This window comes from Atractosteus spatula, chromosome 14 (assembly GCF_055471065.1).
Source record: "Atractosteus spatula isolate fAtrSpa1 chromosome 14, fAtrSpa1.hap1, whole genome shotgun sequence".
Classification (NCBI taxonomy): Eukaryota; Metazoa; Chordata; class Actinopteri; order Semionotiformes; family Lepisosteidae; genus Atractosteus; species Atractosteus spatula.
In genome coordinates this window covers 16,067,330-16,093,177 of record NC_142719.1, presented here as the reverse complement: position 1 = coordinate 16,093,177, position 25,848 = coordinate 16,067,330, and the positions used below count along the sequence as shown (strand labels likewise).

Here is a 25,848-nt window from a genome sequence, read left to right as displayed (position 1 = left end):
CATAAGAACAGTTACAATCGAAAGACTCCGTCCTTCTCGCCTATTTGTGAGTTAGAAACTCATTGATCTCGAGATCTCATCCAGTTAAACTTTTAACACCCACTTGCCTGGCCCTGAGGGGGATGGCTGTCTGGTGGGCGTGGCTACCCGCTTGCCTGGCCCTGAGGGGGATGGCTGTCTGGTGGGCGTGGCTACCCGCTTGCCTGGCCCTGAGGGGGATGGCTGTCTGGTGGGCGTGGCTACCCGCTTGCCTGGCCCTGAGGGGGATGGCTGTCTGGTGGGCGTGGCTACCCGCTTGCCTGGCCCTGAGGGGGATGGCTGTCTGGTGGGCGTGGCTACCCGCTTGCCTGGCCCTGAGGGGGATGGCTGTCTGGTGGGCGTGGCCACCCGCTTGCCTGGTCCTGAGGGGGGTGGCTGTCCGGTGGGCGTGGCCACCCGCTTGCCTGGTCCTGAGGGGGGTGGCTGTCCGGTGGGCGTGGCCACCCGCTTGCCTGGTCCTGAGGGGGGGGGTGGCTGTCCGGTGGGCATGGCCACCAGCTTGCCCGTCACGATTGCTACACCTAGCTGTATAAATGGGTCAGCTGTGTGCTACGGTTAGATTTCCATCCAGCTCTCAGTGCACCTGAATGCTATAGAGACTGGGATAATGTAGTGATATTTTTTTCCACATGCTTGTTTTCTGTCCAGGAGCTGACGCTGCGCTCCGCCCTCGAGGCTCGCTCTTTTGTGTCCCTGCTGGACGGTTACTACCGGCTCACGGCTGACTCGCACCACTACCTGTGCCAGGAGGTGGCTCCGCCGAGGGTGGTGCTCAGCAGTGATAACGGGCTGCACGGCCCCATGCAGTGAGTACTGCCCTGTATGGGCTGGGGGGGGGGAGGGTAGGAGTATGCCCTGGACCGCAGGCTGCTAAGGGAACATGGTGGACATGTATGTGTCCTCATCCAAGCCAGAATCATTTAACAACTAAATGGTGAACGGTAATTTTTTTCCGGTGCATTGAACTTTTTCTTCTTTGTAGATGTCCTGTAGCAGTGACTAAACCACTCAGGTGCAAATGTTTTTTTTATTATAAATACTTTTCCGCCTGTACCTTACGGTGTCATAGCTATACATGGGGTTAGCATACATGGAGACAGCCAAGGCAGTTACAGTAGTTTGGTGATTTTTGATCAGAATAGAAGATAACATTGCTTACATATTGAGCAGGTAGTGAAGAAATGTGGAAGAAATATTTCCCCAGACGTAAAGCCTGTACACACACACACACACACAGGCAGACAGTCAATGCTTGGCTTCATAGCGATACATGCTCTGTAGATCTCCAAGGGACATTCATTAGAGATGCCTGTTGCAGGAAACGTCCCTGTCGTTGCTGAATGTCCCCTCTGTTGCAGGGAGGAGTTTGCCATTCACAAGCTTCGGAAAGAGGAGAAGGAAGAGGGCTTGTTCATGGTGCGGTGGAGCATGCTGGACTTCCACAGGATCATCCTCACTGTGCTGAGCAAGCCCGAGGTCAGTGTGGGAGGATCCGAATCTGTACAGCGTGCTCGCACCCTGGCTTGATTGGCTCACTGGGTGAAATGACCTTTCTCATGCTCACTAGCAGCTTACGAAGGGCTGGATCAGTGACCAGCTGTCTTGTTGAATTTAAATACCTGAACACAACAAGGCAGTGCTGTGCATCCTGCTCCTGTGGCATTGGATCACAGCACAGTGCTCATCTCCTGCAGGAGGTGGTTGAAGTGCCGACAGGTGGAGGTGATTATGAGGAATTTATTCCTCCTGTTTTCTCTGTCTCTGGACCTCACAGACCAGTGGCAGCCTGAGCAGCCCGACACATAAGCAGTTCCGGATCCACCAGCTAGGGGAGCAGTTCCAGCTGGAGGGCTGGGGCAAGGTGTTCAGCAGCGTGAAGGAGCTCACAGACAGCCTCAAGAGCTGCGTCCTGAAGTCGGGCAACGAGAGCTTCACCGTGAGAAAGTGCTGCCTGCCCAGGCCTGGAGGTGGGAGGTCGTGACCTGGAAGTGTTTCGAAAGCGCAGATTTTTTAAAATTTTTTTCCTGCTTGTGTGTTTTTATTTTTGCTTTTTCTTGCACACTCTGTGAACATGGGGATTGGGGTGGGGAAGGGGAATCGAAGAGACTAGAAGTTTAATAAGAGCGCTTGCAAGGCAGCAGTATGAGAGATGTCATAGAGCCATCAAGAGAAGTGAGACATTAACTGTGGATTTTGAATGCACACAGACAATGTTCCAGGCCGTCCCTCATGCATGGTTTGCCAGGCTGTTCACCTTGGTACCGTGGCATTGATTCGCAGTGGTGTGATTTGCAGTTCAGAAAAGTACAAAACAGACGAGGACGTTGAAAGGGATAATTTGTGGTATTTGCACTTGCCCTCAGTAGATTCCTCACGTGCACTGGGCCAGGGAGTGTCAGCCCTGATGTGGAGGTTCAAACTGGTTTGGTGGTTGTTTTCTTTGGCGCACGTTTGAGAAAGTAGGTTGCCCCAGGTGACACTACACTCTTATCTACCGTTTCCTGGAAGAATGCCACCCTCTAAACCTTAGTGCAGAATCCTGGGTAAGTGTCCCTGTTCTCTTTACCAAGGACCTGCAGCTGTGGTCCAGGAGAGCTGCAGTCTAGCAGGGTTTAGAGGTCAATGTGTGCATTTTGGTAAATATTTTGGTTCAGTTAACTATCTGGACTCTGGAGCTTTCCACCTGCCCAATATCCAAAAATAAATTGAAGAAGGTGCTAAGGGATTGACATCCCAGCACTCCCTGACTTCAAGTTTGACCTCCTCTTTATGGCGAGAAATTATGTCCTTAAATGCTCAGTCTCTGGCTTTTAAGCAGCCCGTAAGTCAATCCCAGAATTTTAACCAAGATTGTCCCAGCAAGGGAATTTACTTTCATGCACCGACAAAAGACAGGTGCAGATTCCTCTGGCATGCGAGGACAGGAGTGGCTCCGATTCCCCTCGGGAGACTGTCAGGGGTGTGGGTTTTGGGCGTCTCTGCTTACCTTTGGGTTTGATTGACCAGTGAAGAGGTTGGTGACATGGGTGGTGTATTGATTTTTTTTTCTCCATGTGTAGACATTTGTGGTGTGTAACCGGTTTTTGTTTTCTTGACGTTCGCAGAGCTGTCTAATCTGATAATCGTGAGGAAGCCGCCTGACAGCAGTGTCAGGCCCATCTCCGGCTCTCTGAACCTCAGCCAGCTGAGCTTCCACCAGATCAGAGATAAGGAGATCACACAGGTTTGTCACTCAGTCGCCGCAGACGCGCCACACCCACCCCGTTACACTGGCAGCTGCTTCTTGAACAAGAAAGCCACCTGCAAGAACAGAGACCGCTTTCAAGTATTCGAAATCCTCACGGGTGCTGGCAAGGGCAAACCTGTGAATTTCTTCCGAACCAGCAGTGACACACAAATTAGAGGAAAGTGGAAACTAGAGGGAAAGTACATTTAGAAGAGAGACCAGGAAGAAGGCACCCCTTTACACAAAGGGTGGTGGGAGTCTGGAACAAGTGCTTTGTAGAATCCAGTGCCTCTTAAATGGATAAAGAGGTTTTCAGATGGCTTTAGTAACTCTCAGGTTTCAGCTTGCGTCATTATCTGGATTCTCATCATGATAGCTGATCAGCATTCCTACGAGAAGAGAGGGATACCAGAGATCTTGGTGAATGGGTAGTTCGTTCAAGGGACACCAGCAGAGGGCAAGAACTTGTGACTCCGGCGCATCAGGAAAAGTGTTTTGGAGTCGAGTGACCAAGGCAGGATATGGGTGAGGGGTAGATTGTTTCTGCAAGTTATTGTGCATTTACACCTAAAAAACGTGCAGTCGCAGCATCTGTCTGCCTCTGTCTTGTCCATAGTGCCAAGTCTCCAGCTGAGCCTCTCCTCGCGTTGGTCCCACAAGCACCCGGCCAGGCCTGGCTCAGGCGTGCCGGTGGGAGAGAGCGTTCTTTACCGACTAATGACAGGCGGGGTGTCTGCAGGACTGAACCACGTGTTCTCTAGCAGTCAGACAGACACACTTTAAGAACGCGCTTTGAGGAATCATTTTTCCCCATATCCGTTCTTCTTTTCCATTTAATTTAAAAAGCATTTTAGTTTCAAAATGCTAATCAAAAGCATTGGTTGTGCGAGGAGGTACAAAGTCCAAAGAATTGTCTTTTTTTTTTTTCCCTCCCCAAGGATTGCAAGCACTAAGAATCGGAGCCTGCGGTCTGGCGTCCGGTTCAACAGCTCTTGCGGGCTGGCGGGGGTTCGCTGCGGTGCGCACAGCGAGCGCTGGCCATGTACTTGACCAGGGGTGTGGCGAGTAGTGTGCGCAGCGTTCTTCCAGAGAAATGAAACAGAAATGAAATGAGAAAAAACGAAATGAATGAATTTTCACCCTCCTCAAAGGGCGATTGAATGTGCTCATTTCCCGACGCGCAGCCCTCAAACCTGAGTGCCGTGCACAGGAAGTGTGCTAGTGCCTAGCTCCGTGCCTGCTACATTGATTCACACCCATCTGTCGGTAATTTATTTGCCCGGCACTTTTAAACCAAGCAACTTAATTTTGTATACACTTGGGAGCGGTTTTGGTACAATCTGGGGTATGAGGGTACAACAGCAGTGTCTTGTCTCAAACTCAAACCTGTAACTTGCGACCTTCAGAGCCTTAACCGCTGCTCCGAACTGTTGCCCCACTGCCTCTGACCCGCAAAGGAAATCCAAAGCGTGCTTTCCCACGCCTCCCAGTTCCCCCTCTGTCCTAGCGGCCGCGGTGGGGTGCGCTGGGCCTGATGGCTCACCGGTCCATCTGCTTCCTTTTCCAGGAGCATCACCTGGGCAGGGGCACCCGGACCAACATCTACTCCGGCAAGCTGCACGTGCGGGGCGGGGTGGGCGGGGAGGGCGAGGCCGAGGCCTACGAGTGGAACAACAACAGCAGCAGCAGCAGCGCAGACATCCGCGTGGTGCTGAAGATCCTGGACCAGAGCCACCGGGACATCTCCCTGGTGAGTCCGCGCCCGCCGGGTGTGGGAGGGAGGGGGCTGGGGGGGTTTGTTCCGCAGGTCGTGGCACACCACATATTTCCAGCTCCCAGCCCCACCCCGACGGAAACCCGGTCCTGCTCCCTGTCTGTAATCCGGCTCTCCAGTTATTTGACAGATCTGTCAATTAAAAGAGTGCTTCAGGGCTGAGAACCTGGTTGTGCCTTCTTCATCCCTTCAAAGACTCAAGGGCCCATGGTGCAAGGGATCTGGATAGTGTTTTGGAACGTCTGATGCGCTTGTGAAAAGTGTTTGGTTGAAACTCCACCTGCTTGTTAACTATCCCATAAGGGAACATTTGCAGTTGCGGAAGAAGATTTGCGCATTATTTTTGCTGTTTTCCAGGGTTTGATTTGTCCTGGTCCAGATGTATACCACTTGAATATAAGTGCCTGTGTTTGTGTTTGTTGTCATGGTGTTGCTCTGCCGCGTTTGAGGCTTCTCTGTGTCTTTACTGGTGTACCGCTGTAACCTCGTACAGGGGCAGGCGAGCGATTCTGTGGGCTTTTTCCCCCAGGTTTTCTTGTTTGGGATCGGCGCGGTCAAGCCTGCCCCTCCGAGCGGTGGCAGTGGTCCACGGGCTGTTGCTTCCCTGTGGCCACGCCGCTGTCCGATTGGTAAAGTTTCCCACAATCCCTCTCCCGCAGGCCTTCTTCGAGACGGCCAGCCTGATGAGCCAGGTCTCGCACATCCACCTGGTGTTCGTCCACGGGGTCTGCGTCAAGGGGTCCGAGAGTGAGTTTTCCCCTTTCCCCCATTTTTTGTTTTTTTTGGGCTGTCGGTTCGTCTGGTCACTACCTGTTCTGAGTTAAAGTCCTCGCCAGAGTGCAGTGGCATCTGACCAGAAATCTTCCTGGTTACCATGGCGTTATGCTGACTATGTGACCCCCCCCCCCCCCGAATGGGATGCTTGTCCATTGCAAGGGTGCTGGGTGGACTGGAGCCCCTGGGGTGGGTGAAGTACCTCACTCCAGGAACAACAGGGTCTTGAACTTAAATTGGGTGACTTGAGCTTAGATCAGCAGTGCATGAAGAAAACAGTCTTGATTTTATGCATTTTCACAAATATTTAGTACTTAACATATGACTAGGCCATGAGTTTATCTCGGTGGCGGTACAAATGTTAAATTTGTCATGCTCTCATAATTAGTTAGCTTTGTGCGTGAGACTTCAGAAATGCATCAGTGCGTTTCCTAATCTCGGCATTTATTTTGGCTCTTCTGCTGGTATGCCACAATGGAAGCTTTTGGATTAGTAACGTGTTTTTATTTGTTGGTGGGTTTAATCGTCGGACTGCGGCTGACCTGTGCTGCTCTCGTCCCGCTCAGATATCATGGTGGAGGAGTTCGTGGAGTTCGGGCCTCTGGACGTCTTTCTGCGGAAGGAGAAGAGGAAGGTGACTCCGCAGTGGAAATTCACGGTGGCCAAGCAGCTGGCCAGCGCACTCAGCTACTTGGTGAGTGCCCAGTCCCTGCGCCTGCACTGCCCTTTCCTTCGGCAGGGTAGGAGGGGCATCTCTTGTCTCTTGCTTGAGGACTAAAGGTATCCGTTAAATTTAAGGAGCTGACGGTTTTTTTTCCCCCCTTGCTTTACTTTGCCACTGGAATCAATCTCATTTACAATGTCTGCCTGCAAGACGGCGACCAGTTAGCTCAGTTGGGTTGGAAACAGCAGCTGATGACTCCCCAGGTCGCAGATTCAATCCCTGGTTCTTATTCCTGGGTGGTGGGGAGTGTGGAACAGGGTGCCCAGTCATGTTGAAGCCAAAAGTCTGGCTTCTGTCCAGAAACAGCTGGAGGGAGGTCCTCCAGTCAGGACAGCAGGCACGTCTTTACACAGAGGGTGGCGGGAGTGTGGAACCAAGCTGCGCAGCCACGCTGTTGAAGCCAATACTCTGGTTACTTTCAAGAAACAACTGGATGAGAGCCTCTGATCAGTACCAACCAGTCAGATGGGCCTAATGGCCTCCTCTTTCTTTGGACCTCTCCTCAGTTCTTAAGACCCAGGAGGGCACTCACTGGAGCAGTCCAGGCAAAGTGCCTTGCTCTAACATTCAGCCACGGGGTTCGAACCCACAGCCTTCCTGTTGCGTCTCCAGCACTTGACCTGACCTGGCCTCGGCCCTTCTTTCTGTGTTTGTTTTTTCCTGCTGCCAGGAAGGACTAGGTGGCTCGAGTCCTTTTTTAAAGCGGAGTCTTCACTGCATGCGCATGTTAGAGTTCTGCCTGGCCTGATTGTGTTCGTGATCTTTTTCTGTCCATATGGGTTGTGGTAATTCGGGGTGGGGTTGGGGTGGGGGGGAGTACAAAAAGACTCCCTGGATGAGAGCTTGTTGCACAGATCCCGGTTGGATAAACACACCCACCTCCAAACCGTCCCTCGGATTTTGTTAGAGACCTTGCCCGGTTGATTAACGAACAAACACGCGGATCTGTTTCCTCGTCCCCGCAGGAGAACAAGAGGCTCGTTCATGGCAACGTCTGCGCCAAAAACATCCTGGTGGCCAGGAAAGGGCTGGAGGGAGGCTCGTCCCCCTTCGTCAAGCTGAGCGACCCGGGCATCAGCTTCACCGCACTCTCCAGGGCAGGTACGCCCGCCGACGGGGGGGGGGGGGGGCAGCCACAGGAAACCTGCTCTAGCGGGTTGTTTCTTACCTCGTTTCCTGTTGTCTGTCTGGCCTTGAGGCTTTGAACATTACCAGCGCCAAGGCTTGTTTTCTTCTTTATTCCCTCGTGAACGCCTATTCATGAGAAGGGCTTTAGAGAAGATTAAATAGTAGAATTCCGCTTTTCATTCCTGTCGCGTTAGTAGCGGGATCGTGTAGTGCCCACGGGCTGATATTACTGTTGCACATCGGGACCCTTTTTCTCTCTGAGGGCTTCTGCCAAATCCGACATGTTGAAGTCCGATCCGACACATCGAAGTCCCCCGGTCTTCCTATTCCGTTATCCGCAGCAACCAGACTTGTTTTTGATGCGTGACCGGGGTGTGGAGAGCAGCCGCACAAACCCAGCCGTTAGTTTATCCCCTTGCTAGTGCAGTGCTGTGAGTGTTGAAACGTGCAGTAAAGACGGGGCTTTTTCAGAGCGCGCAGTTCTAAGTCTCCCACAGAGGTATTGCCTTGGCAGCATTGAGTCAACAAACAACTGGACGGGATCCCGTACGTAATTAAAGCGTTCCCATCTCTGCAGTGTGGCCCCGAGCCGCGTGTTCGGGAGTAACCTGCGTGCTGCCACATTTTCCCTTATGCTGTTGAAGAGTACAAAAAGGCCGCCGCCTTTGAACTGCCAAGTGAAGTGAACCGGCGAGCCGCGAGGCTGTCATTGTGTGTCTTCTGTGGCTGTTCTGGGCCTGCACGCCACAGGGGTAGCTCGCACGCTTTCGCTAGGGTGAGCATGCCACTGCGGGGCGTGTCTGTGTTTGAGCAGGTGCCTTGTGCGTGCGCGAGAGATCTCTCAACAGGTTCAGAGCATAGTTTAAGAAAGAAATTCAGTTACTCTTCCTGAACAACATGATTGGGGATTTTGGGTGCCCATGTTGAAGTCTTGCCTTTTAAAAACCTCCCGTTATGATCATCTGAATACTCACGTTAAAGGTTTTTTTTCCCCCCCACTTGTGTAGTGCAAGAGCTTTTTCTTATGTAATCTGGATGACATAAATGTTATCTAAAAAGTGGGTTTAGCCTCTTGATGCGAATCCTTGTGTCCAGATTCTCTGTGAATGTGTTAATGCCAAAAAAAAAAAGCAGACTTGACTACAGCTGCCTTCTGAAAGCAGTCGCAGCATTCAAGGGCTGCGTCGCATTTCTTTGAAAAATCTGAGAATTCAGACCTGGGAGGTCTGGCGCAGGGGAATGCTGAGATCCCGCCCTAATTGTTTTTTTTCCGTCCAGCGCAATGAATATTCCGAAGGGTAAAACAGGGCTGAATAGCCGTGTGATCCTTTCATTTAACAAATCGTTAAACGTTTACGCGTGAACCCGTCACCTCCTGCCTAATCTTTCACCCTGGCTGGCTGTTCCTGTGGCGGGTTCCCTGAACAGTGAGTTCTCGAGAGTGTGGTTGAGCTCTTTTCATAGGTCATCTCGCAGTTTCAGCACCACATCCGTTTCTGAAAAGGTCAGGAAGCCTTTGATGTAGCGGAGCAGCGGAAAGTGCAGCCTTTCAGTTGATGGTGAATGGGTGCTTTTCGCACTCTGTGTTCCAGAGCTGATCCGGAGCTGTAAGCCCAGCTATGAAGCACAGACAAGTCCCATTATTACGCACGCAGTTCTTTTGGTTAAATCAGAGCCACGGGAAAATCTGTTTTTTAGTTCTCTTTGTTTGCATGTGGGCCTGTTCCAGTTCTCCGGCAGTAAAAGGCGTTTTGCTCTCTGAAGACTGTCATCTTGGGCGCTTTTCAGCCCTGCCTTTCTGAAGTCCTGTGCCATCTTGCTTGCCCTTGAGCAGAGCTCCATTACATGATTCCTTCAGATGTTTTTTTTTTTAAAAAAAGATGTTCTCAGCTCCTTTGCAGCCTTAATGGTTGCAGATTTTCTGGTTTCTTGCAAAGTTGATCAACCTGAAAATTCAGGTCTCCCTCTAATATTTATTGGCTCTTCCCTGGAATCTCTACAATGGCTTCCAGTTAATTTTTCTGTGGGTTTTACGATTTTACTTTTGATTTTTAAAGGCACGAATGCCATCTCTAAAGTCTACTGATACGAGACACGCAGTAGGGACTAATGTTCCCACAGTCATCGGCCAAGGAAAGCATTTCCAAAAAAGAAATCCGGGATTCCTTGCCTCCTTTAAAGTCATACAAAGATGTGCACGTGCTCTGTAAAGCGTCACTTGCTCGGAACAGCCCGTTGTTGTAGGACTGGGCTCTCCCAGTATCGATTCCCACACTGATCGGGACTCCGACACTCCCAGCCCGCAGAGCCCTTGGGTGCTCTGGGCGTGACGGGAGTTGGCACCAACTGGAAGAGCGGCTCATCTCTCTGCGTCTTCACGGCGCGCCTGAGGGCAGCCAGCAAGCTGCAGGAGCAAGGGATGGAGGAGAGTACCCTGGCCGTCTAATTCCAGTCCTACCATGGTGGCGCTGTGGCGCAGGTGGTTAGGGAGGTGACCTGGTTCGAACCCGCAACCATCTGGGCCGCACAGTGCAATCCAAATTCCGTGCACGTGCCTTTACTGGTTGAGTCGCTGCTCTTCCCATTTACTATCTTTCCGATTCAGCTAAATCAGCTGTTTTTAATAAAAAGGGAGTGTTTATTAAAAATATGAAAGTCTGACATAGAATTTCCTAGACCAGTTTATCCCAGATCAGTTTTTATTGAAAGATTGTAGTGCCACCCAGCCTGACGCATTTTACAACAGTGAGCCTCTGAAAGAGGCCCATTGTCCCGTTATCTCGGGGGCCATCCAGGCTTTTCACGAACAAAGCAGGCAGTGTTGCCCTAGTGGTGATATTTGAAACCCTATGGAAATCACTGGGCTTCTGTGAGGTCCGAAAGCACACATTTTACTATTGGAGCAACGGGCAGGATAAGGTTTTAGTTCCTTATAGATTGAACCCCTCCTGTTGGACCAGTTGGTGCAGGTGTCTAGGAGGAACAGGTGTTTCCTAAAGCTCAGCTATTTGCTTAAGTCATTGTTCTGGGTCCTGTGTTAAATTTCTGTTTGCCATTGTGCGAACGAGTTTTTTATGCATTAAAAAGCTCTTTAATATCCGATATCCCCAAAATGGGAAGCGTTTGGAAAAGCTATAGCATGGTTTTGCGAAGGCCTGTCTTGAATCTTGGTTTTCAAGGATTGGGCCTCTTGCATGCAAGTCAGGCAGGTTCAGAACTGAGAACTGAACATGTGATGTTTGTTGTGCATTTGTTCCATCGTCCCTGCCAACATGAGAATGAGATTAGCAAGTGCTCCGAGAGGGAATGCTGTTATTTAAAGCAAGGAAGGATAGCTGCAGCAGTGGAGAATCCTTGGTTTAATAATAATAATAACATCACTTTATTAACCCTATACAATTTCTTGCATTAGGAATTTGTCTTTTCGCATATCCCAGCTTGCTCTCCATGAGACACACAGGCAGGGAGAGAGCCTGGGGTCAGAGCGCAGGGTCAGCCATTGTACAGCGCCCCTGGAGCAGTTGAGGTTAAGGGCCTTGCTCAGGGGCCCAACGGAGTAGGATTCCTCTGCCGGCTGCGGGATGCGAACCGGCAACCTTCCGGCCGCAGGCGCAGATCCTTAGCCACAGAGCCACCGCTCTGCCCCCTGCAGGCTTCGCAAGAACCGATTCCTGCGGAGTGCTGAATTCATTCTAGCTCAGTAGAGGATTAGTGCATTGCACCCGAATGTTATAACGTAGTAATAATCTTCCTCCCCAGAGCTCGTGGAGCGCATTCCCTGGATCGCACCGGAGTGCGTGCAAAACGTCAGCCGCCTGGGGATCGCGGCGGACAAGTGGAGCTTCGGGACCACTCTCCTGGAGATCTGCTACAACGGGGACCTGCCCATGAACGAGAGCACTCTCAACGAGGTGCGCGGCGTCCTGCGGCTGTCTCGCCAGCAGCCGTGCGCCCTGTAAACACACGGCTCGGGCGAATTAAAGCGCGCAGCCGTTAAAGATCGGCGCGTTATCTGATGGCTTTTCTCTAGGCCGCATCGTCTGCATCGGGCCCTGCATCACACGCGTGGTCAAGCACTCCCAGTGGACATTCCCTTATTTTCTTCAGGAATGCTGGAAGTGCCTAGAATCGGTTAAATGCGTGAGGGGAGATCCACAATAAATCCAAAGCGATCATGTATATAACGCATCCGTGACACAATGTTTCACTGATTCCACGTCTGTGGGATGGAGGAATTCCCCGGGGAGTAGACGGAGCTGTGGAGGTGCTCTGTGTCCTGTGCCTGCTGCTGTCAGAAGACACGTTAGCTGTATGGTCCTGGGCTCTCATCCTTCTGCGTCAGGCTCAGCGCACCTCCTCCAGATATTCAATTCAATTCAATTAAAGCTTTATTATCCCCTCGGGGAAATTTGATTCTCCTCTGAAGCCTTCAGTTGGTCCCCCTCGCTGCATTTGGAGTTTCAGATACAGTAGCGTGCAGGTGCTGAAATTTGCATGTTTCTGATGTTGCAGAAAATCATTCCATCTCTTTTTTTTATTCCCCCCCACTTTGCAGAAGGAGCGGTTTTATGAAACCAGGTCCCACCTGCCAGAGCCGTCCTCCAAGGAGCTGGCCAGCTTCATCAGCAAGTGTCTGAACTACGACCCCGCCGAGCGGCCCTCCTTCAGGGCCATCCTCCGCGAGATCACCGAGCTGCAGCAGAAGAGTGAGTCTCCTCCTCCCCTGATCCAGAAGGCCCGCGCTAGGAAACCGCTGGGGCGTGCACAGCACCCGGCACAAAAGGGAGCAGGCACAAACCGCAGTGCTGCGAGTGCGGCTCATGCAGAATAAGAATGCAGAATGCTGCATCGTGCCGTGTCCTTTGTCTTTCACAGACCCTGACATCTCCTCCAAGTGCGACGTCCTGCCCGACGCCGACCCCACGGTTTTCCTGAAACGGTATCTGAAGAAGATAAGAGACTTGGGCGAGGTACGTTTCCGGCTGGCCCGTCAGAGGGAGCGGGGCAGAAGCCCGTCTGGTGAAGGAGACAGACACGGGGCGTTTTTTCCCCCGTATGAAAACCGAACTTGGCACGGCTCCCCCTCCAGGGCAGTTCAGTCCTGGGGACCCCCCCCCCGCCCCAACTCTCTGACCAGCACAGGCCCCAGATCCTTCGGCCGATGGTCCCCCACTGCTGCTGACCCTGGCAGATGAGGCAGACCCCCCCCGTCCTTGTTTCCACCTGCAGCTGGGTGCTGTGAGCACACGCAGTGGCGCTCCGAGCTGAAAGGAAGAACCAGCACCTGAACTGGCTGCTGACTGACGTTGTGCAAAGAAAACGTGATTCCTTGGCTCTCTTGACCGCACTGTGTAAAAGTAAATGCAAGTACAAGACTGGTGATGATATCAGTAGTATTCTAAAATTGCTGGTACTTTTCCAGACCCTTTACAATGGATGTCCCATAGTGCTTCATAAAATGCTGTTTTACTGCTCATTGGAGACCACAGACAGCAAATCTAGGAGTTCAAATTCCTCTGTGTATTCTTATACATCTTATTGAGCTTAATGTTCTCTTCTACAGCCAAATCTGGAGTTGCTTGACAGAACATATTCACCTGGATCCCAGATTCTAATAGAAATCGACTTAATACATGGTAAAAATTCAGACTTAAAAGGGCTCGAAAGCAGTGCAGTGCAAGGTAGAAATGGGGAAACTCGGCACTGACGTTGCTGCGGACGCGCTGACGGTCATCTGTGAAGACCCGCTTGCTTGAACCCGGGCTGCACGCTGCTCTCTGACTCTTGCAGGGCCACTTCGGGAAGGTGACGCTGTACGTGTACGACCCCAGCAACGACGGCACGGGGGAGTACGTGGCGGTCAAGTCCCTGAAGCAGGACTGCAGCAGCCAGCTCCAAGCCAGCTGGATCCGGGAGATCACCATCCTCAAGTCCCTCTACCACAGGAACATCGTCAAGTACAAAGGCTGCTGCAGCGAGCTGGGTGTGTCTCCGGTCTCCCTCTCCCTCGCCGTCAGTGTGTGCTTGCTTCTCGCAGAGCTTAATCGGACCTGAAACCTGTAGAGGTGTTGCGTTCGGTCCCCGAAGTGGCTAACTTTGCTTTAGTGCAATCCAGGCATTCGGAGAAAGACTGGCACGGAGGCCGAGCTGCTTTTCCGTTGGCAGCACATCGTGCATCCTGGTCTGCCTCTTTGAAACCTGTCGATGAACAGAACTGGGAGATTTCAGTCAGCTTGAGGGCATATTCTTCTGTTCATGTTTTTAAAGATCATCACATTTACTACATCATGTATGAGGACAGCATGAGATCATTCTGATTTGTGTTTTTGTGGGCTGGGGGGTGGGCCTTCATTGTATGGGATATTTGCATTTTTTCCTGTTCTGGTTGGTTGCATGCAGTGGACACTTGGAAAGCCTTGTCCTTATCCATGTGCTGTGTAAAAGGCTTTTGTAATAGGCTGCAGCCATCCCTCTGCACACTGTCACCTTTGCACTGCCTTTATCTCCAAAACATGTTCGAGATTTTAGCTGCAGTGTAGTGCAGTGCTCAGAGGTCTGGACTCGTAACCGGAAGGCTGTGGGTTCAAATCTCAAATGAGACACTACAAGTATTTCACCTGCGTCATTCCAATAGAATACCCAGCTACCTAAGTAAGTTAATTTGGGATAAAAGCATCAACAAAAGAAATTAGTAGGTGGTGTATTGAGGAGGATTATTACTATTACAAAAATGTGTGGATTAGAGAGTGCAGCACATCATTACGCCCCTCAGAGCTCCGATCTGACGCCTGTTGTTTGTCTGCGTGCCAGGGGGTCAGGTCGTGCAGCTCATCATGGAGTACCTGCCCTTGGGGAGCCTCCGAGACTACCTGCCCAAGCACCGCGTGGGCATCGTGCAAATCCTGCTCTTCGCCCAGCAGATCTGCGAGGTGAGGCCCGCGTGTGCCGGCGGTGGACTGCAGCTCTCGCGTTCGGGGGAGCCCATGGGAGAGCTGCTCATTGTTCAGCGGCATGTTGACTTGACGATCTCAGCCCGCGGTTTCTTGAAGGAACCAGGGTGGCGACTTCTGACCAGCCTGGCCGTGCGGCTTGTTGGAGACGCCCACAGCGAATTGTGTCAAGTGCTTCCTGTTGTCGGACTTCAATCTGCTTGCCCTTAGTTTCCATTTGTGTCCTCTGGTTCCTGTTGTGGTAATGACATCTGCAGACTTGACTTGGTCAGTGGCCTTTGGGGGATTTTTTGAAATCTTTGGATCAGTGTGTCTTGTAATCTTTTGTGTTTCAGATTTTTAAAAAAGAAATTAAGCCGTCAGTCCAGGATGCTCCATTTAAGTGTAGGAATGTACCTAACTCTTGCAGGTGAAGTTTTTATTTTTATAAGGGAGCATCTAAAATTGTACACAGTATAGTACAATTTTTAACTTCCCTTTGCTTAAATTCAGCACTTTTAGTTGTACATCCTAGATTGCTTTAGATTTCCTCAAAGGTTCCAGTCCTGCATGTTTTATGATTCTTTAAGATATGGGAAGCAGGTTATAAACTGTCTCAGATAAGACCGTAATTAGGGCAAATGTGTGCTTTAATTTAGGTGTAACAAAGGCCGGTCAGCCATACAGCATTAATATTTACATACTGCATGTCCCTCAGGCTTGGCATCTATTTGTATTTATAAACGGTTCAAACTGTTGTGCATTTATTCTCTGCAGTTCATCCAGATAAAACGTGTCATTCACACCTGTACTAACTGCCAGCCATTCAGTTAATCTTGTTCATGACTCTTCTATTGTAGCCATCCCAGTTGTTCCAGGTCAGAACGGTTTCCTTTGAGAGCTGTTCTTCAAATTCAAGCTCTGCCTGCTCCTGGCCTTTTCAGCCTGTGTAAAACTACCCCCTTCAAAGCCAGAGAACGGCAGATCTCCCCCTAGATCTTAGTGTATAGAGAGATGGGTATCTCCAGTGTACATTTCTGTTGGTCTGCTTGAAGTGTGAATTTTAGAATAGCAGTAGAATTGGACTGTAAGACAAAAAAGGCTGGATGTTTGGATGCATCCATTTTATACCAGACCATTGCAGAAATGGAAAACATGCAGGTTGTTGAATTTTATTAGTCTTTGTTGGCAGCACTTTCATGAGTTCAATTATGGTAATTGTGGATAATGATGCAGTGATCCACTTAATTATGAGGTCAATTATGCCAGCGGTCCTTGGCCTGGAGATTTTGTTGTGCCTTGTTATGGTATGATTTGGAAGTGTTAATTAGCTCCTCTTGCACCCTGCCCTGGGCAGCTGTGGGGAAGAAATTCCGAAAAATCATTCGGCTACCTGCCAGCAGCAAGCAGGGTTCTTCTCATATGACTTGATGCAAGCGCATCGAGGACAATCATGAAGAATGTCTTCAGTGTTTGGGAGCAGTATGCAAATGAAGAATGAAACAGCGTTAATCATATCGTCCTGATCAGCTCCCTGACAGCCACCTCATGTTTCCCTGAAAATATTTACTGCATGTCTAGGTCTTTCTGTTTCTTTCGCCACCTCTGCAGTGACTTTCAGTGATCTTTGCATTCTTGGTAGACACGCCTCAGTGTTCCTCTAATTGAAAGAATTCTGCCTTTAAGAAGAGGCTGAAGCAGCCTGCCTGGATTGGCTGAACTGGCTGAACGTTACCCAGGAGCAAGCAAGCCAGATAGGAAGGTCACAAGGTGCCTTGCTCCCTTCGTTACCAGTGCCCCGAAGAGCCCATTGTTAAGAGGAACTGTTTTCACTGGCTTTTAGGGTTAGAATGCTTTCTGCTATTCTTTCTTGATGATGATGCAACGCCTGTTTATGATGCAATTCATTTTTAATTGATTTAAGGCCTTTCACAGTGCCTCATCTCAAGGCGCTTGACAATAAAGCAAAGCAGACGTGCGCAGAGCTCCTGCACAGGTAATGACTTAAGTAGCAAACGCGAGATGGGGTTTGGTACCTGGAGGAATGCAATGCAAGTTACACTCGTGAGTCTATCAGCTGTGCAGGTAAAATTAAGAAGAGCTGGCTCCCGGGAGTATCAGCTGTACCTATACTAGACCAGGGGGCAGCAGGCAGCAGGATTTTTTTCCAAGTAACCTCCAAGGCAGATGGGAGGCATGAACACACCTGGGTGTTAGAGCCACTGCCTGTGGGCTGAGGTCCTGTTCTCAAGTACGTCAGCAGACACTGCACACCCGCAGCACTCCGAAATGAGGCGGAGGGAGGAAGAGGGGGCTTGCAAAGTTAATTCACAGTAAGATGAGTAAAGGGATAAGCGTGGAGAAGGTCATCAGGGAACTTCACAGCCCCAGAGAGCCCCTTCCATGTTAATCCCAGTCAGATTTCTGCTCCCTTCCCCAGGGAATGGATTACCTGCACTCGAAGCGCTACATCCACAGGGACCTGGCAGCCAGGAACGTCCTGGTGGAGAACGAGACGGTGGTGAAGATCGGGGACTTCGGCCTGAGCAAGTACATCCCGGAGGGGGACGTTTACTACCGGGTGAAGGAGGACGGCGACAGTCCCGTGTTCTGGTACGCACCCCGGAGGGGGCCTGCTCTCTCGGGCCCAGGAGGAGCCGTGGTCTCGGTCCGGTGTGGGCGATCAGTGGGTCAGCAGGTTCGCTAGGGTGTCCTCCAAGCAGCAGCACCCGAAAAGTGGGGAGCAGCTGTTGAATTGGTCCCATTGAGCCAATAACAAGCTGATTGAGCTCGTTTGGAGAGATGAGCTGGAACGGAACCCTGCAGTCTCTTCTGCCCCCCAGGACCTGGAGTGCCCATGCCTGGTGTATAGATTTTAATGCTATCGCGACATCAAGCCTAGTTCAGAACGATCGCAGTGTGTCCTGCTCTGCTACGTGTCTTGGGAATCTTGTCCATGCCTGGACAGTTCTGTCACACAGGGCAGTTTTGTGTAACACAAGGGGCACTAAGATTCCCCTGTGCGCTACTTTTACAAGTAGCGCTAAGAGAAATTTTACTTCTCTGGTTAAATTAAAGCAGTTAAAGCTTTACTTTTTTAGTTTTCTCTGTAGCGGTGCCGGGAGGAATCTCCACTGCTGTAATTTGTTGTCTTCCACTGACCGAGATGAGAAAAATTCCTGAAAGGGAATCTTTCACGCGAGGTGTGGCCTGTCGTTTGAAACTTATGCTTTTCAGGCAATGTGCCATCGCGTGCATACAGAGCATTTGCTTATTTCACTGAAAGAGATGCCAATCCCAGATTACTGGAACTTCCTCCTGGCCTCACCGTCTCCCCCTGCTGGTGTGTGTCGTCATCACAGGCCCCATTTCCAAAGGACCAGCAGCAGTTTCCTCCTGGTACAGGTTACAGGTCCAGTCCAGGAGAAAGCTGCAGCTGTCTCACAGTTTCTCTGTCAGATCAACGATGGGGGGGGGAAATAGTCTTGCAACATTGCAAGCCTTTGTGTCTGTGTTCTAGGGTGTTTCCCAGCTTGCTGTGACTCACCTCCCAGTTCTCAATCTGCGGTGCAGTCTCAAGCCAGCCATTTGCTTCTCGCTGTCTCAGTTCTGTCCTGCGAAGTTTTGACTGGTTCTCACTTCCTCAGCGAGCGTTAACACACACTGAAGCGAGCAGCAGGCCATTGGCAGTGGACACTTCTAGCTTGCTGTAGCAATAATCACAGTTTTTGTTGGGGTATTTGATTTTTACGTTTTGAATAGCAAAAGCAACAGTATGACCCAGTACCTTTCCTTTTACAAAGCTGTTAATGATATCCAGTAGGATACTAGTTACAAACGTGCCCGTTTAAGTAAAACTGTTTTTATTCTCTGGTCATTATAATTGATGACGGCACACGGGTGAGCGTTGTATGACATTCAGTTAGACACGGGGGATAAACGGCGGTAGTAAGCCCTGTCTCGCAGCTCAGAGCTCTTGGAGGGCGGAGGGCAGGCTGGAGGAAGAGAGCAGAGCTGCAGTGATCTGACCAGTCAAGTAAGCAGGAGCGCCACCACCTTGATCGAGTGCTGTACCGCTGAGGGACGACTTACCGCCCTGTCCTTCTCCAGTGGCGCGATTTTTGTTGGCTTTCTGGGAGCTTGAGGATTTGAACGATGTTGGTCTCGTTTTTGCCTCCACAGCCTGGGTGTGCGTCTCCTGAATGTATTCACGGCTGCGGTTTAAGAGCTAGTGGAGAATGACTCTGCATAGCTCCTGAACTGAGTCCGCAGCTGGAGCTGGGCGAAAAGACTACTGGACACTGCAGGACACTGCTGGACACGGGGGGGAATCAGTTGATTTTGATGGGGGGGGGCAGGCCTTGGTTCTGACCGCGGCCCCATGTTTCTGGTGTGTGCTCTGCGGGGTTGCACTGGGGCAGCACTGCCTGCTCCTTACCCTCGAGCTGTCTGTTGTTTGAAATCAACGCCCGATCCCTGTGCTTCGCAGGTATGCCATCGAGTGCCTGAAGGAGAGCAAGTTCTCCTTCGCGTCGGACGTGTGGTCGTTCGGGGTCAGCCTGTACGAGCTCCTGACGTTCTGCGATAACCGCCAGAGTCCCCCGACGGTAGGTGGGCGGTGTGGGGCAAATCGGCTTGCGTCTTGACCGTGCGGCCCAGAGCTCCGATCAGAGTCGGCAGCCTGCTCTCGTCTTTGGCGATCTGAGCCTCACCTGCACCCGTCCTCGGGCCCTGACATCGCCGGACGGCATCGTGAATAAATAGACACTTCGAGTCATTGTTGTACATTGCCACTATCGCAGAGATCCCTTCCCCTGTGCCTCCTGGGTGACTGTAAATGTGTTAATGTGAAATTGGCATGTTGGTTCATTCATGCCTCAGACAGGGAACAAGAAAGGAAGCTGTGATGTATTTGCAGCGATAGTTTTAATGCAGAAACCCTTCTCCAACCACACCTTGTGTCACAAGCACAGGGCTCTGTATTGAAAAGTCTGGATTCCTGGGGCGATGTTCCCTTTCTGACGGACACAGCTGTCTGGGTGTGGGGGGGCCCTGCTCACGCTGGTGAACACTGTTAGAGCGCCCACATGCAGGCCGCCTATGGACAGAGGGAGACGGAGGAATGAGATTCCCTGAGATCTGTTCGCGAGAGGGGGCCTTGCAGGCCTCAGCCATGCGTGACTGCTGTTGATCCGAGGTTATTGAAACCAAAAAGAAAACACCTGTTGGTTTTTGTTCCAGCCGAACCCCCAGGTACATAATCAAGCTCTTCATTGACATTATTATTATTATTATTATTATTATTATTATTATTATTTTTATTTATTGCTTACACTTATATAGCGCTTTTCTGGACACTCCACTAAAAGCGCTTTACAGGTAATAGGGATCCCCTCCACCACCACCAGTGTGCAGCATCCACCTGGACGCTGGTTAAAATAATGTTTAATTTGAACCGCTACCTTAACATGTTGGAGCTATAACCGTTGTATTTTGCGAGTGACATAAAATCCGAAGCACTGTGAGGAGAAACAAACTGCAAATGGTTCCATTGCAGCAGCTTCTTGGATGAAGTAAGGCTCCAGTTAGCGAATGAAGGTGGGCTGGAATGAAAACCAGCAGGTGTGGGGACTGGGAAGCCCCGCTTTAACGATCCTGGCACAGCAGGCGGGGCGGGTGGCCTCTTCCCTCTTCCTGCTCTCACGCTGCCGAGCGAGTCTTGACGTTGTTCTCCCCGATTCCTCCTCGTGCCCACAGAAGTTCTTTGAGATGATCGGGGCGGTGCAGGGCCAGATGACGGTGATGAAGCTCATCGAGCTGCTGGAGAGGCGGAGGCGCCTGCCGTGCCCGAAGGACTGCCCGCACGAGGTGAGCCCTTAACGCGCTGTCCCTGCGCACCCCGAAACCCCCAGACAATAACCTGCCTACAAATGGCACCCTTAAACCTGACATGGAGTTGTTACTGCAGTAATATGTTGCTGTATGGTCAGAGCCGGCCTGTGCCGTTCGGTTATTGAGCTGCCGTTTCTGGGGTTGGGTTAGACCCCAAGATCCTACATCCTGGTTCGCCAGCCAGCCTGCTTTTCTGCACTATGGCGCCACCTGTTGTTCAAAAGTCAGAAGTGGTGTTGTCATTGCTTTTCAGATGTTTTCCTGCAGGTGGCATTCTAGCCTTGAAGTCCACTCTATAACAAAAGGAGAAGAAAAGGCTCTCTTTTAACAGTCTAAAGATGCGCCACTGGCACTCAGAGGTCATTTGAAATGGAAATGTGTAGCTTAAATCGCAACCTCTGTTTGACCTTCAATGGGTGTCTGGAGCATCTGAAAAAAAGCTCAGTTTTTCTGCTGTAGTGTTACTTTTAAATGTTGATTTGATAAATTGTGGATGACCTTTTCTCCTTGCTGTTGTTGCAACTCCAGGTCTACGCCGTGATCGAGAAGTGCTGGGAGAACGAGCCCTCCAGGCGGCCGTCTTTCAGAGACCTGATTGCCTCTATTGAAGAGATAGTCCGGACTTACCAGCAGCAGCCTACCGTCAAGCTGAACCTCATCAGCCAGCCCTGAGGCCCGGACATCGCCGAGAACGGCCCTCCTTCCCCGTGATCCCTGCCCCCGGAGTCCGTCCCGTCCTGAAGGCACTGTCGGCTGCTGTAGGCCCACCGAGAAACGAGCTGGCACAAGAAACCGGGACGCCGGAGGATTTTCCTTCTTATCTGCGCCCGCCTGTTCCTTTCCTGTCCTCGCTGTGGTTTGTTTGTTCCCGGTCCGGCGAGAGACGTTCTAGGATGTTGACCTGGAATCTTGCAGTGGAATCCAAACCCTTCCTGGTTTTTGTTGGTACAGGAGGATGAAGAGGGAACCACATTTTGCTCGGGATGTTTTCTTTCCCCCATGTGGGGGGGATTATAAACTGGGCCCGTGGTTCACCTGTGGGTTGCTCCATCTGCTTGAACCCTGAGGGGGGGGGGCAGGGGAGGCTGCAGAAGGAGAAGTGTGTTCTGGGAATCGTGCACCACTGGCATCTGGGAAGGAACCCTGCGGAGTTCGGATCCTTTAAGGCGGATTTGCTTTGTCGTTTTTACGGACCGGATGTTCTGTGACTCTTAACGGGACTGTTTTAAACCTAGCTGAGCTCCCTCCTTAGCGCACTCAACACACAGCATACAAGCTATCAAATGAACCCAACACTTATTCCTCGTGTCGTACGTTGTTTATATTTCCTAAGCAGGATATATATGTAAATATATAAATATGTAATGTGGTGCCTCTTTAAAGTAGCCGTTGCCGTCTACGATAATGTGCATATATCTATACGAAATCCAGGGCCTAAAATGATCGTGGTTTAGTCACCCCTGTCTGATAGAGCGATGCTCTGTCGTTTTGCTGATTTCTCCTTTAAAGCAGTTGACGAAGACCTGTACGACAGAAACTGCGTCATTAATGAATGAGATTTTAGACTAAGCTTTTTTGCCTGTCTGCCGCCCAGTGTGAGCTTGTTCTCTTGTGGTGTTTTGAATCAATGTCGTCTCTTGTTGTGACAATAAGAGAGGCGGCTTGTGCCTCATGTTACAGTATGCCAGCCATCATACCAAGGCCAAAGAGTTGTTTTTTAAAACGTTGTGTATCAACTTTTTAAAAGAACAACACTTATTAAATGATAGTTTGGTTCCCAAAATCATGGTAAACGGCCACACTCTTGATGTTAAAATAAACGTGGCTGCCAGCGTGCCTTAATAACCAGTTTGAAGAAAAGGCAGAGTTGTATTTTCAGGCTCCTAACAGCCTTTCAGTCCCATCACTAAAAGAAAGTGGATGAATTAAAACCAGTTGAAACAGCAGTAAATCTTGCTTTGCAGCTGACGCGTTCTAATGGGCTTGAAGGAAGCAGTGTGGCACAGTTGTTAGGGATCCAGACTTGTAACTGAGGTTTTATGGGTTCAAGTCCCTGGTGAGACACTGCTGTCCGTACCCTTGAGCAGGGTACTTCACCCGCATTACTCCAGTAAGATACTCAGCTGTCTTAAGGAGTATAAACGTATGGAGCTTTGGACAAAAGCATCAGCCAAGTATATTAACGTAAATGTAGATGAGCAGAATGATTGCCTCTCATGTGTAGCTGTTCTTAAGACTGTTTAAGCAACACCTGCCAGTGTCAAAAAACGATAAAGGATTAGTTTAGAAACAGTGACGTTGCTAAACTGCTTTTAAGGAAAAGAGGTGACTAAGCCATTCTTAACTGTACTACCTGAAGCTGTGAAGTTCCCCTTGTGGGCCCGGGAGTCTGGAACAGGTGGCAATTCTTCTTACTGTTGGCTGACGAGCAACCTGGTGCACAGAAGGCAGATGGGGCTCTGAGTTTCCGAGCAAGCCGATTTTTTTTTCCAAAAGCAAAATACAAATCGCTTTTTGTTTTCCTGTGCCTCGCGGGTGGGGACAGGTAGTTGGTTGAAGGAGCTGATGGTGCTGCAGCAGTGCCCGGTCACGTCACAGGTGACCGGCACTGCTGTCCCAGTGCCAGCAGGAGTGTTCGAAGCTCTGCAGGCCGAGGTGACCGTGGCCGAAATTAACGAGACCCTCACGTTCCAGCTGCTGCCTGTCCGTTTGGAGTCCCGACCGCCCATCCGCTAACGACAGCCCATCCCGGAGCCTGCGACCGCTGGACGAACCAGGCTGGGGCTTTTTGACCGTTTGGTACGGACTTAATGGTCGTCTTTGATATAAATCTGCCTGGTCAGATTGTAATTTAGGGGCTCGCTCGGCCTTTTAAACAGTCTGCTAGTTTTTTTTTTTCAGATGAAAGGGAGCACCTGCTTTAAAAAAAAACAGCGTGCAAAAATGTTGTCTATTGTTCACTCTGCTCAGGAAAAAAAAAAGAATAGATACCCGTTGAGTTGATCCATTTATTTATTTTTGTTTGTCTTTGAATGTACAAATTCCACCAGATGAATAATATTGTGCAGAGTGAGTGAGACATGTCTCAGTTCTGAAGGATAATTGTCTTTATTCTTCCTTGGCTGGGGCTGGAAAGGAGAGACCAGGAGGGACTGAAAGTTTGTCCTCCTTTTTTCTTTTTGGATAGGAACCTTAGACTTGGGAAATCTGGATGAAATGGGATGCTTTTAATTTCCAAAGCTACCTTCCCAGCATTCCGACAGGATGTCAGTCAATAGAGACGGTTTCAATGAAGTGTGAAGCACTTCAGCTTTCCTTCAGTTTTGAATGTCAAACCCAAAAGCCTACGCATAGCCTTGTCAGTCAACAAACGTCATAATGCTCTGCAGTGTATTGTTTTTTCAACCAGAATGTGAGCTACTGATGAAAGAAAGTTTCTACAGTCAAGAGATGGGTGACCTTCATCTCCAGCTGTTGAATACACATTAATTGTAAGGGTGTTTCTTATAGAAGCCAGAGTGGAAGATGTTTGCCTGTCTCCCTTTTGCAAAAAATCCACCAACTAAAGTGCCAGGAAATCATTGAATATGCATTAAAAGATCAATCCAAACATTGGTTGACAGGTGTGGGAATATGTACCTCAAAGGCTGTTTGAGAAATCAAGCTGGTGCAAAAATATAGTTTTATACAGTAGTTGTTTGACAATGAAGAAGAGAGTGGCTCACGCCATTTGGAGATTTAAGTGTCCCATACAGGATAAAGCACACTAAAAACATGTTTAGGTCTTTGCAGACAGGTAGGAGATTAACTGAAGCGCTCCTTTTGCTGTAGAAGGGACAGTGCCAACTGCCTTAAAGTCTCTCCAAGGCTGACTGTGCTCTTGCATCACACAACACTCTGTTAATTACACCTGGAATCTGCAGTCAAATAATGTCATGTATTGTCTTTGTCTTAAAGCACTATAGTAATTAGACTTTAACAACTCATGTACATTTTTTTCCTTTGTGTTCAAATTGAGCTGCATGTAATATTTCATATTGCAGTATCCCCTATGTATGAAAAATTAATAAAATTGTTAAACTGTATTTACATTTCCGATTCTGTCTCTGCTACTCAGGTGTAATTCCCCTCCTTTTTCCTCATTTGCATTTACAGCGTATCTCAACCACACTTAAAACTTGTCAAAATCATGAGCTGGAACAGGATATGTCCTCTTAACAGGGCATGACAAGCCATCAGAACTGATTTTTACTGTGACTTGAATGCTCATACTCATTGAAGCCAAACGAGAAGTATAATTGTTTATAACAACCCCACCCCTCATTAATCAGGTTATTGGAAACAAATGTAAATTTTGATGTATTGTTAATAAAAGCTTGGATAGCAACACTACGACAGGATTAAAGATAGAAGCTTACAAGCTTCTGGCTGGTGTATTTTAGGTCTCTTGAAATGTGCTGATCCTCTCTGCCTGACCAGAAGGACTGCAAACACGAAAGGATCTATATACTGTAGCTGACATGAAGACGGACCCATTAGATGGGACCCACGGAGTATGGTCGTGTATATCCAGCTCGTACAGGTGTGTGGAAGATGAGCGTCTGCCTGCTGTCCACATGTTCCTGTACACCCCAGGAGTTTCTGAGAACGAGAGGCTTCTTTCATTCACCACTACAAAGAGGACTCTGACAATCCTGTTCACTGGGATTCTGCAGTGCTCTGGCAGACGCACATTACAAACATTTCACGAAATGTGTTTTTTTAGGGGGGGTGGGGGCTCTGAAAATGAGGTTGAAATCGATTCATCTGTAACGAATGAGTGAATTGTGGCTGAAGGTGACACTGTAGATAATTTAAGCTGATTTCCCCCTTTTTTTTTTGCTAAAGGCAGTAGTTTTGGTGAATTTTACAGATCCCTAGTTGGGAAGAGCACTTCTTTATCTTAATTTATGATGGTAGTACAAATCAAGAGGCAGCCTCTTTATCAAATCGAGCCTCCCAGTGACATGGCTATGACTTGCGCCCCAGTCTGCAGAGTGAGCTGGACATGTCCGGCTGGTGTCTGACGGCGTTCTTATTAAATCTTTTTCATGAATTAAATCTTTTCCTCCTGACCACAGCACTCAGGAACATGAACACACATTGTTATACTTTCTCAAGTTCTATAACTTTTTTTACATTGTTTTGATAGTTTTTTTTGTGTTTTTTTTCAGTGCATTGTCTTCTGTGCAACAATGCTGTCACAACTACTTTACCAGTTTAAGTGGCTATTAAATCATCAAAGCCTGTTTTTTTCCAAGGGAAACTTAATGGCACTGGGTAGCAAACGATTGCCTCTTTTACATTCTGAAAAGAATGCAAA

At 49.6% G+C, this 25,848-nt stretch overlaps 1 protein-coding gene across 3 annotated transcripts in view; it reads left to right on the top strand.

The window, feature by feature from the left end:
* The window catches only part of tyk2 (tyrosine kinase 2), a 45,348-nt gene extending 20,780 nt beyond the window's left edge, over positions 1 to 24,568 (top strand). For 2 of the 3 annotated variants that reach the window (XM_088931580.1, XM_088931581.1), the window contains exons 8-24: positions 688 to 845; positions 1,398 to 1,515; positions 1,814 to 2,006; positions 3,144 to 3,262; positions 4,833 to 5,015; positions 5,699 to 5,786; positions 6,380 to 6,507; positions 7,503 to 7,638; positions 11,425 to 11,576; positions 12,221 to 12,371; positions 12,541 to 12,635; positions 13,456 to 13,648; positions 14,476 to 14,594; positions 17,035 to 17,207; positions 19,084 to 19,201; positions 20,352 to 20,462; positions 21,015 to 24,568. In XM_088931580.1, coding sequence (XP_088787706.1) covers positions 688 to 845; positions 1,398 to 1,515; positions 1,814 to 2,006; positions 3,144 to 3,262; positions 4,833 to 5,015; positions 5,699 to 5,786; positions 6,380 to 6,507; positions 7,503 to 7,638; positions 11,425 to 11,576; positions 12,221 to 12,371; positions 12,541 to 12,635; positions 13,456 to 13,648; positions 14,476 to 14,594; positions 17,035 to 17,207; positions 19,084 to 19,201; positions 20,352 to 20,462; positions 21,015 to 21,158 — 2,379 coding nt within the window. In that variant the 3' untranslated portion in view covers positions 21,159 to 24,568. Of the gene's footprint in view, positions 1 to 687; positions 846 to 1,397; positions 1,516 to 1,813; positions 2,007 to 3,143; positions 3,263 to 4,832; positions 5,016 to 5,698; positions 5,787 to 6,379; positions 6,508 to 7,502; positions 7,639 to 11,424; positions 11,577 to 12,220; positions 12,372 to 12,540; positions 12,636 to 13,455; positions 13,649 to 14,475; positions 14,595 to 17,034; positions 17,208 to 18,776; positions 18,918 to 19,083; positions 19,202 to 20,351; positions 20,463 to 21,014 lie in introns of those variants that run through there. The other variant, XM_088931582.1, reaches the window with a different exon arrangement.
* The last annotated feature ends 1,280 nt before the right edge of the window (positions 24,569 to 25,848 follow it).